Genomic DNA, 11,360 nt, shown 5'->3' on the forward strand with positions numbered 1-11,360 from the left:
GTGGGTTTCATATATTTTTTTTTATTTTTTGATTGGGAACCCACATTAGTAGTGCCACCACGTGGTTTAGTCCAATTTTTTTTTTTCGCAATACCAAGGCCAGATTTACGCGCAACTTGATTATTTGCGTATTTTCTCTGAAAGCACTCCTTCTTTTTCAAATAGTGCTTTTTAAGGCAAAGTTGCCTACTTTGCTTCTTTTGCAAAGCTTTACTCTCAGCTTGCAATTTTAAGTTAGCTTCTGTTCTAGATTTCCCCATTGCAAGGCGTTTTTTTTTCCGCTTAGCTTGTTCTCGAGTAACCATTTTAAATAGTCAAGAATGGCTGTCACAATAATGTATTTAATAATATATTGCAACGGGTTTTCCAAATATGTTTGTTACACCCAGCAGTTCACAAGGAACTTTTTAAGAACTCTTTGAATTGGCAAAGGTACACACAGAACCCTTTAAATTTGCAAAGGTACACAAAGAAACCCTTGAATTTGCAAAGGTACACAAAGAAACCCTTGAATTTGCAAAGGTACACAAAGAAACCCTTGAATTTGCAGAGGTACACAAAGAAACCCTTGAATTTGCAAAGGTACACAAAGAAACCCTTGAATTTGCAAAGGTACACAAACAAACCCTTTAAATTTGCAAAGGTACACAAAGAAACCCTTGAATTTGCAAAGGTACACAAAGAAACCCTTGAATTTGCAAAGGTACACAAAGAAACCCTTGAATTTGCAAAGGTACACAAAGAAACCCTTGAATTTGCAAAGGTACACAAAGAAACCCTTGAATTTGCAAAGGTACACAAAGAAACCCTTGAATTTGCAAAGGTACACAAAGAAACCCTTGAATTTGCAAAGGTACACAAAGAAACCCTTGAATTTGCAAAGGTACACAAAGAACCCTTTGCAAAACACTCAGATTTCAATGATGTAGGTAATAATGAAATGTGAGTAATAAAAAATAGGCTTATCATAAACTTTAACAAAAGGAAAATTGGAAAGAAAAAAATAATTGAGCACAAACGATGTATGAAGTTGGTTTAAATAACCAACTTATTAACCCATAAAATACTTCTAAATATAATTTGAAGTAATAGATATAATTAAATACAGGTTTTTAATAGAGGAATACGAACCTTAAGCCTGGCTTCGGAAAGTTGCCGCCTAAAAGTGAACTTTGAAGAGGCAGAGTTCGTAAGGGTGTAGCCCACTCGATCACCCAAGTGCGTGCAACTTGCGTGATCGAGTGGGGCAGTGAGCTCAAAAATAGGATAATGTGCTCCCTGAGTGGGGTGTGGTAAGGGCGAAAAGCCGAAAAAAAGTGAACTTTAAAGAGGGCAGGGTTGCCATATTGGGCTGGAAAGCCGCCAATTGGGCTTCTTCTCAAAACTATTGGCTTGAAATAAAAGGGTTGGCTGTTGGCTGGAAATTGGGCTTGTCGGGGTTTTTCTTTGGCTTTCTGTACTTAAAATACCGCCAATAGGGGAAGATCATTAGAATGCCCAAAAAACTGACAAATGGTGCTGTCAAACCTTAAATAAAATGATTTCATTTTGTTTTGCGTTTTAAAAATGGTGTCAGTATAGAATTTGCATTAAAATTTCTAGAAAAAACTAATTTCAAATTTTCACGATAATTTTTTGGCTTGATTTTGGGCTGGATAGTTTAGATATTAGGCAGTTTTTGGGCTTCTTTTCGAAACACTGATTGGCGGTTTTTTGGGCTTGTTTCCAATTTAATTTTGGCGGGTTGAAGGTTTTCAATCTGGCATCCCTGAAAGAGGGGGAAGGTGCCCTATTAAAAATCAAAATTGCGGCTGTATGTAAGGAAGTTTTACTAGTTAAACCTTGTTTAAATCTATCACATAAGGGTAGTTTTTAGGTTTTAACGGGCAAAATTATAATTACATTTATATCATAGAATTGAACGTTGTTGAACAAACGATTATTCTCCTTTTGGAGTATATAGAGTTTGTAGAAAGTGGCAGAAAGAGATGTTAGTGGAAAGAGCCCAAGTCTTAAAGTATAAGTATGCAGTCATAAAAGGGAAGAAAACGGTTTAAAAATTAAAGCAATTTGCTTGAAAACAATGACATGAGGTGAGATGTTTGTTTGAATATTTTTGGAAATTTCAAAACATGCTCCTGCAAATCTGTGTTTTATGTCAGGATTGGTTATAAACCCAGATTTCCCATTCATGGGAGCTTCACCTGATAACAAAATTTCTTGCGAATGCTGCGGTCTTGGATTATTAGAAATCAAATGCCCTTATTCAGTAAGAGAAATAAAAATAGACGAGTATGCAACTACGAAATCTTCATGCTTGGAATATTGTTAACAAACGAAGAAGTATAAACTGTCCTCTAGTTACGCTTACTATTATCAAGTACAAACCCAAATGATGATCCGTGATAGAAGTTATTGTGATTTTTGTCATTTGGACACTGAATGAAGTCAAAATTGAAAGAATTTTACCTGACTGAACTTTGGGAAGAAATAATTCAAAAATGTACAAAAAATTTTTACAAGTGCATATTATTAGAATTGGTTTGTAAGCATTTTAGAAGAAATGTTCTCTATAATGGCATTAGAGAAATTCCAGTGAACTCTCTAGCCGCAATTGTAAAAATCTGGTCAATAAAAAGTATTGTTATTGCGGTAAAGGGGAAGAGGGGAGAATGATAGCTTGTGATAATGAGAACTGTGATAGAAATAGTTTCATAATAACTTTCATTACATATCTTTAAAAATTACAAAGGCCCCAAGTACAAAATATTTTCTAAAAACCAACCCAAAAACCGAGGTAGAGGTAGACCAAGAAAGAAAAAGTGATAAAACTTAATTTGTGATAATTTTTATTCCTTCCACCTTAATTGTGCAATAAAAAATTTAAAATTTGCAAAAATATACTATGAACATCTTAAATCTAATCAAATGGTACTACAGAATTGATGGAAGGCAAGTATAATAAACGGTCCTCGTTTCATTTGATTGTATTTTTTGAAGTCTTCATAAAAATTTATATTTTCTATGGTTAGATCAGTTTGAATTTCGGCAGTTTTGTATGTATTATTGCTTGTCTGACTCGATGCCTCCACCATTTTAACATTAGCTTGAACAGATGCATTTAAAAAAAGTGGTACGCATTGACAAGCAACTTCAGTTCTTCCAGAATCTTCAATTCTGTCTTCAAGAATGCTTATTTCCATAATCACAGAATCATCTAGACTGTCTACCGTTAACACAGAATCATCTTGACTATCTTCCGTTAACACAGAAACGAAGAGATCATTTCCCAATGATGACATTGAGATCGCATTTTCACTTTTTGATTCCAATTCTCTCTTCTTCTCAGAACGCTCTAAATACCGATTATGTAAATCTAGTCTAGATTTTGGAGATCTTAAGCTTTGCACACTTCTATATCCCAGGAAAAGTGATGGAACCCAATCAGGGTGCGTCTCATCCTCCAAATTTGATGGTTTTCCTAAATTAAAATACATTGCATTAATGAAAAAATTTTAAAACTTGTACCATTTCTTTAATTTTAGTATTTCTTACCTGAAATAAAATGACGACTACATATTCTATGCCATTTCTGTATTAGATCAAAAGTTGAAAATTTTTTTTCAAGATGAAGGGCGTTAACCCAAGCCTGCCTTCTTTTACGCGAAAGTTCTTCAATATAAGGCCCATATTTGTTATTTACACAAGGAAAACAGTAAAACGAAATCCCCTTATCTTTTTCCGTGCGACTTTTACACTTAAAAACTGAACAATAAACCATTTTTAACTAAAATATTAATTAAAATTGCTAAGCCTGTGCCACTCTATGAGGATTTTAAAGGAAAACTCATTTGTCGTCTGCTACGTCAGACTCACTCAGAATCTGGCAGCCCGAAACCGGAAATAAGCACAGGACAGTGGACATTGTCCAATAAAATTTTAAAATGTCCCATAACTTTTTTTTAAACTATGGACAGTTTGACCAATGAGTATCCCGAAATTTTGATATCTTGACTATGGAGAAGCGACAATATTTTGGCACGCACACTCCAGTTACAATGTCCTATAAATTTTCGAGTCAAATAGGGGGTCACTGGACACACGTCCTATAAGAAATATTTCTTATTTCCAACCCTGATTGCAAACCAGCAAAAACAATTTTGATTGGTCGGTTACGAAAGTTCTAAAGACCACCACTAACCTAGCTAGCGCTGAAGACGAATTATTGGGGGCAGCACTGTAGAGCGTCTTTTTTCAAAAAAATTAATAATCATAACTGTCAAAAAATATAAATTTAATAAACCAAAACTTTTTAAAATGTATTACATAAACCAAAAATATTTAAAAATGTAATAAAACAAAAAATATTTAAAATGTAACAAAATAAACATTAATAAAACTTGTTAAAAGTGTTTGAGATAAATTATAAATCTGGGGTCCATTAGTTAACAAAATAAGGTGTGCTGTCATTACTTTCCTTGGAAAATCACTGTTAACGACAGTGCTTTTTCTTATGTTTAATAGTTTGCAAGATAAACAAAGATGTTACGTTGGCGAGAAATATGTGGATATCTTCTGTAGAAAGCGTGGTTTTTCATAAAGCCTTACCTAATTTAAGATTTTAATCATTTGGGTAGAATTATTAGTTCAAAATATTCCTAAATCCAATTACAGTCAAAGCTTCCTGACATTTAAAATGTAGTTTGGTCTAAAAGCTATAAGGAGCTAACAACTGGCTAGGGGGAACAGATAGTCTGACGTCACACAGCCCCTCTCTGGTTGGAATTTTTGCGAGTAGAATACTGTTTCCAACCGTTAGGGGGGATGAAACTCCAGTATTATATATATTGTTGATGAGGAGGGTACGCGCCCTAGCACCGATGCCAAAGGCATATTGTGCATCCTCGTAATCAGGCCTTGAATAGGCCTGTAGCTGCAGCGTAGCGAAGAATTCGCTCCACCGTGAGAGAGGAGACCCTCGAGGGTTCCAGGGTGTGTGAATCAAAATATTCTAATCTAAGCGAGGCGAAGTAGTCGCACTCGCAAAGTACGTGGGCGGATGTTTCTTCCATCTCCTGACACGACCTACAGAGAGGGTCGTCGGCAAAACCCATCAGATGGAGGTGCCTATTAAGCCGGCAATGCCCGGTCAAAAGACCGGTGGCCAGCCTAATATCCCATCTGCCGAGCGAAATTAGGTCCCTAGCACGAGACCTGCAGGGACCATTGACAAACAACTTTGTCTGTCTCTGGCCCTCCATGCTGTGCCAGAGCTGATTTTGTATGACAGTCAACCTGTCATGCAGACACCGTTTGACGTGCCTGTAGGGGATGGGGACGGCCGGCTCCGGCCCCAAGAGCTTGGCCTCCGCACCCCTTTTCGCAAATCTATCGGCTTGCTCATTGCCATAATATCCGCTATGCCCTGGCACCCAGTACAGCAGAACCCTGTTGCAGGATGCCAGTCGCGCTAGCAGGTCGAGGCAGCTACGCACCAGTTGAGAAGAAATCTGACACTGGTTCAGAGCGTTCAGGGCAGCCTGACTGTCAGAATAAATTCTCACAGTCCGTCCGGTATACCCTTTGTTAATACAGTAATCTGCGCAATAACAGATCGCGGCAATTTCAGCCTGGAACACACTAGCGAAGGTGCCCAGGCAAGCAGAAAAGCCGACCCTTGTGGTTTGACAGTAATAGCCGGCGCCAGCGCCGGAATCAGTCTTGGAGCCATCGGTGAACCAAATGGTTTCACCCCCAGTGCCAAGAGGCAGCAGGTTAGTCCACTCTGCCCGACTGGGGAAGTGGATGCTGAATGGCTTAGTGAAATCAAAACTGGTAACGGTTTTGTCAGAGCACATCGTGAGCGACGGCTCAAGTGCGGCGTACTCCCGAAAGAGCTTCGTATGGCTGTAATCCCAAAGTCTTGGAACCCAACAGCCACTAATGTTGAGCCTGTAGGCTCCCATGACAGCCTCCTCCTCAATGAAGAGATGAAGAGGAAGCATGTCAAGGAGCACCTCCAGGGAAGCAGTTGGGGTCGATCTCATGGCCCCCGTAACACCAATGCAGGCAAGCCTTTGAAGCTTGCGCAGGGCAGCCTGCACCGTCTTAAGCCGGACCCTTGTCCACCAGACAAGTGCCCCGTAAGATAGAATGGGTCTGATGATCCCAGTATAGAGCCAGTGTACAGCCTTGGGGTTGAGGCCCCAAGTCTGGCCGACAGAGCTCCTGGTCCTCCAGAAGAGCATCTTGGCCTTCTTAATACACCGATCAAGATGCGGCTTCCATGTGAGTCTACAATCAAAAGTCACCCCCAGGTATTTCACCTCGGAGGACTTTGTCAGGACCTGGCCAAAGAAAGAGATATCATTGAACAGATCCTTAGTATTCTTCCTCGTAAAAGGAACAAGGACAGTTTTATCAGGATTAACGGTGAGGTTAACCGCCTGACACCATTGCTCCACGCTAGAGAGAGCAGATCTCATAAGCGCGGTAACAGTATCCGGGAACTTCCCCGTAAAGACTATCGCTACATCGTCCGCATACCCGAAGCAGCAACAGCCCCCAGCACCCCCGAGCCTCCCCAGGAGCTCGTCCACCACCAGGCACCACAACAGGGGGGAGAGCACTCCACCCTGAGGGCAGCCCCTGCTGGTAGTCACCCCTAGAGAGTCCCCAACTCCAGTAAGAGATAGAAGGGTGTGACGTTTCAGGGTCAGAACTGTTAGCTCCCTATTGTCTCCGTCATGAGTTCCCATATCAGAAGGGGAAAAGAAGTATTATATTCTTCCCCATAATATTTATCAAATTATTATTAATTTATTAATTTCTTTATCAACTTGCGTAAATCATTTCCTTCCTAACATAACTAATTAAAAGATTATTAATTTCTTTATCAACTTGCGTTAATCATTTCCTTCCTAACATAACTAATTAAAAGATTATTAATTTCTTTATCAACTTGCGTAAATCATTTCCTTCCTAACATAACTAATTAAAAGATTATTAATTTCTTTATCAACTTGCGTTAATCATTTCCTTCCTAACATAACTAATTAAAAGATTATTAATTTCTTTATGAACATGCGTAAATCATTTCCTTCCTAACATAACTAATTAAAAGATTATTAATTTCTTTATCAACTTGCGTAAATCATTTCCTTCCTAACATAACTAATTAAAAGATTATTAATTTCTTTATCAACTTGCGTTAATCATTTCCTTCCTAACATAACTAATTAAAAGATTATTAATTTCTTTATCAACTTGCGTAAATCATTTCCTTCCTAACATAACTAATTAAAAGATTATTAATTTCTTTATCAACTTGCGTAAATCATTTCCTTCCTAACATAACTAATTAAAAGATTATTAATTTCTTTATCAACTTGCGTTAATCATTTCCTTCCTAACATAACTAATTAAAAGATTATTAATTTCTTTATGAACTTGCGTAAATCATTTCCTTCCTAACATAACTAATTAAAAGATTATTAATTTCTTTATCAACTTGCGTAAATCATTTCCTTCCTAACATAACTAATTAAAAGATTATTAATTTCTTTATCAACTTGCGTTAATCATTTCCTTCCTAACATAACTAATTAAAAGATTATTAATTTCTTTATGAACATGCGTAAATCATTTCCTTCCTAACATAACTAATTAAAAGATTATTAATTTCTTTATCAACTTGCGTAAATCATTTCCTTCCTAACATAACTAATTAAAAGATTATTAATTTCTTTATCAACTTGCGTTAATCATTTCCTTCCTAACATAACTAATTAAAAGATTATTAATTTCTTTATCAACTTGCGTTAATCATTTCCTTCCTAACATAACTAATTAAAAGATTATTAATTTCTTTATGAACTTGCGTAAATCATTTCCTTCCTAACATAACTAATTAAAAGATTATTAATTTCTTTATCAACTTGCGTAAATCATTTCCTTCCTAACATAACTAATTAAAAGATTATTAATTTCTTTATGAACATGCGTAAATCATTTCCTTCCTAACATAACTAATTAAAAGATTATTAATTTCTTTATCATCAACTTGCGTTAATCATTTCCTTCCTAACATAACTAATTAAAAGATTATTAATTTCTTTATCAACTTGCGTTAATCATTTCCTTCCTAACATAACTAATTAAAAGATTATTAATTTCTTTATCAACTTGCGTAAATCATTTCCTTCCTAACATAACTAATTAAAAGATTATTAATTTCTTTATGAACTTGCGTAAATCATTTCCTTCCTAACATAACTAATTAAAAGATTATTAATTTCTTTATCAACTTGCGTAAATCATTTCCTTCCTAACATAACTAATTAAAAGATTATTAATTTCTTTATCAACTTGCGTTAATCATTTCCTTCCTAACATAACTAATTAAAAGATTATTAATTTCTTTATGAACATGCGTAAATCATTTCCTTCCTAACATAACTAATTAAAAGATTATTAATTTCTTTATCATCAACTTGCGTTAATCATTTCCTTCCTAACATAACTAATTAAAAGATTATTAATTTCTTTATCAACTTGCGTTAATCATTTCCTTCCTAACATAACTAATTAAAAGATTATTAATTTCTTTATCAACTTGCGTTAATCATTTCCTTCCTAACATAACTAATTAAAAGATTATTAATTTCTTTATCAACTTGCGTTTATCATTTCCTTCCTAACATAATTAATCAAAAGATTATTAATTTCTTTATCAACTTGCGTAAATCATTTCCTTTCTAACATAATTAATCAAAAGATTATTAATTTCTTTATCAACTTGCGTTAATCATTTCCATCTATTATTATTATTATTAGTTCCAAACCATTGTTTGTTGGATGGCTCACTAATAGTGGTTTTGTTCGAAACTGAGCTTCATTCATGAAATATTACATATAACCACAATTAATATAACTTGTTAAAAGTGTGTTTGAGTTAAATTATAAATATGTAAACTATTAATTAAGAAAATAAGGTTTGCTGTCAATACTTTCCAGAAAATCACCGTTAATGGCAATAGTATTTATTGTATTTAATAGTTTACAAGGTAAACAAACGTGTTACGTTGGTGAGGAATATGTGTATAAATCTTCTGTAGTGAGCGTTGTTTTTCATAAAGCATTACCAAATGAAACATTTTAATCATTTAGGTAGAATACAAGGTTTTAATTAATACAATGGAACCCTGATTTGAGTAAATAAATAACGGCATTTTTAACTATCACTACTGTTACCTATGCTTACGAAATAAATAAAGCATAAATTCATAGCATAATACAAAGCAGACTTCGAAGACAGAGCATATATGAGGAAACCAGGATGGGAAATAAGATTGACGGGCCTGGTGCACTATGGATATTGTTTTGACCAAGGCTTAGAGAAATTAATTCACCATGGCTGCGCACCACGATTAGAAGCATTAAAGGGGGGCTGAAGCGACCAAGGCTTAGCGCAATTTCACGGGTTTCACCGCCTTAAAAAAAGTGGCAAGTTTAGAAACAGATTGTGGGACAATAGAAAGGTGGAAAATTATGAAATTAGGCTTATATTAAAACTTGAAACCTACTTTATATTATATTTAAAATCTATCCATCAGCAAATCCTCAAAAAATATGAAAATGACAACGATAAAGGACCCACTCTCAAATTTTTTCCCCTTAAAAAAATGGCGACCACAAACGGGGTATTTGTCACGGCGGCAATATTAAAGCAGTCTTATCTCACTACCGATAGGGCATTTCAACCAAAAGGCATTAAGAAAAAACAATCGGATTAATATGACGCAACTAAACGCAAAAAAAGGCCAATTTTGGTCGCGCTGCAATTTTCTAGTAAATCAGTCTATCCATGCTTAAATAACGCAGATTGGGGTAATTTTGAAAATTTAAAATTAAACATACTTAAACTTAAAATTAATCAATGAAAGCTGGAAAGCACAAATACTAAATATGAGGCTTTCATTTGAAACCGTTTTCAAATCAAACAAACGTATAGTTATTTCATGACGGCTTCCACAAAAAGGCTATCTGTTAAATTTTTCCCATGTTATTTCTATGGAAAATTTCATGATTTTCATCAAAATATCGTAAAATTTTTATGGAAATGAAAACCACCCTTAGCAACTTTATTTTTTATAAGAAAAACTAATGGATGGATCTTTTTGAAATTTTAACCACATATTTAGGTCCCGAATTGTAGTTCTGTGGAATTTTTTCAAAGCAGTTAATACGATACAAAAAAAGTTATAACCAATCAAAAAACCATCCTTATACATTAAAGTCGGTATGAGGTCTTATCTAAGAGAGCTATCGCTCTCCTAGAATTTGTGTTGGTATTTCGGGTGTAATGTAATATAAGGGCCTTTCGAAAACAAGACTTATCTTTAAGGGATACTAAATCTGCTGGGAGATCATTCCATAGGTTTATAATGCTGCGTGTAAAATGGTTTTGACGGACGGTTGTTGTAGCACGTGGTTTAGACAATTTATGAGGATGACCGCGCGTACTAGTATACACTGAAGACGTGATAAATGTATCGAAGTGCAGATCTAGTTTGTTATTAAAAAAGTCATGAAGAAGGCACAAGTCATTTATTTGGTGTCTTTGATGGATGGGGTTGATGGTTAGTTTAGATAATCTGTCGGCGGCTGGTAGGTTTTCTAATAGTGGTGATAGTTTTGTAAACCGATTTTGGGCCTTCTGCAACGATGTCATTACATTTTTTCCAGAAGGGGTCCAAATAGATGAGCAGTAGTCAATATGGGGTATTTCTAAAGCATTGTATATAGTACGTAACAGAGTCGGTGAGCGTCGTAGGAAGTTACGCCTAACCAGGCCAGTGATGCTATGGAGTTTTTTTTGCAAATTTTACTAGTGTGGGTAGTAAATTTAAGGTCAGTGTCGATATGCACTCCAAGGTCACGTTCTGATAAAGTGGTAGATAGCGGCCGACCGTACAGGTAGTAGGTGAATTTTGGGTTCGAATGACCCAGGTGAAGGACAGTGCATTTGTCCACATTAAATTTGAGACCGTGGTTTTCAGCCCAATGCTCCACCGAATTGAGGTCAGCTTGTAGTAGGTGTGAGTCTGAGATAGTACGTATTTTAAGGGACAGTTACGTATCGTCAGCAAAAAGTAACACTTGGGCAGATTGCACTACTTGAGGAAGTGAATTGATAAGAATGTTAAATAATAAGGGTCCGAGAATTGATCCTTGGGGGACACCTTTTGCCACTGTCGCCCAGTCAGATACTATCCCATTAAGGACAACTCGTTGGGTACGGTGGGTCAGATAGTCCTTCATCCAGTTTAAGGCTTGACCAGTTATGCCAGCCAAGTTTA

At 35.8% G+C, this 11,360-nt stretch overlaps 1 protein-coding gene and 1 long non-coding RNA gene across 4 annotated transcripts; one reads left to right on the top strand and one right to left on the bottom strand.

The window, feature by feature from the left end:
• Positions 1-1,583: 1,583 nt before the first annotated feature.
• Positions 1,584-2,900, top strand: LOC149640256 (uncharacterized). Of its 2 annotated transcripts, XR_016372273.1 has the most exons (3): positions 1,589-1,817; positions 1,916-2,093; positions 2,163-2,900. It is a non-coding gene; the product is annotated as an uncharacterized LOC149640256 (long non-coding RNA). The 2 variants fall into 2 exon arrangements; XR_016372272.1 differs by having other exon boundaries at positions 1,584-2,093.
• Positions 2,833-10,335, bottom strand: LOC149640257 (uncharacterized). Of its 2 annotated transcripts, XM_089850666.1 has the most exons (3): positions 9,585-10,335; positions 3,556-4,276; positions 2,833-3,481 (listed from the first exon to the last, which is right to left on the bottom strand). In XM_089850666.1, the coding sequence occupies exons 2-3, from the start codon at positions 3,779-3,781 to the stop codon at positions 2,925-2,927; spliced, it is 783 nt and encodes a 260-aa protein (XP_089706792.1). In that variant the 5' UTR covers positions 3,782-4,276; positions 9,585-10,335; the 3' UTR covers positions 2,833-2,924. The 2 variants fall into 2 exon arrangements, 1 of the variants encoding a protein (XP_089706792.1); XR_016372271.1 differs by lacking the exons at positions 2,833-3,481; positions 3,556-4,276 and adding an exon at positions 9,444-9,491.
• Between the last annotated feature and the right edge of the window lie 1,025 nt (positions 10,336-11,360).

Source organism: Phalangium opilio, unplaced genomic scaffold (genome assembly GCF_054372755.1).
Source record: "Phalangium opilio isolate 3A_F unplaced genomic scaffold, DU_Popi_V2 ptg000093l_1, whole genome shotgun sequence".
Classification (NCBI taxonomy): domain Eukaryota; kingdom Metazoa; phylum Arthropoda; class Arachnida; order Opiliones; family Phalangiidae; genus Phalangium; species Phalangium opilio.

Excerpts from the sequence above, each read along its gene's own strand:
- LOC149640257 (XM_089850666.1), bottom strand. The coding sequence starts at position 3,781 with ATGGTTTATTGTTCAGTTTTTAAGTGTAAAAGTCGCACGGAAAAAGAT. Across the intron at positions 3,482-3,555 it reads TAGTCGTCATTTTATTTCAG|GAAAACCATCAAATTTGGAG; the intron begins GTAAGAAATACT and ends ATTTTAATTTAG.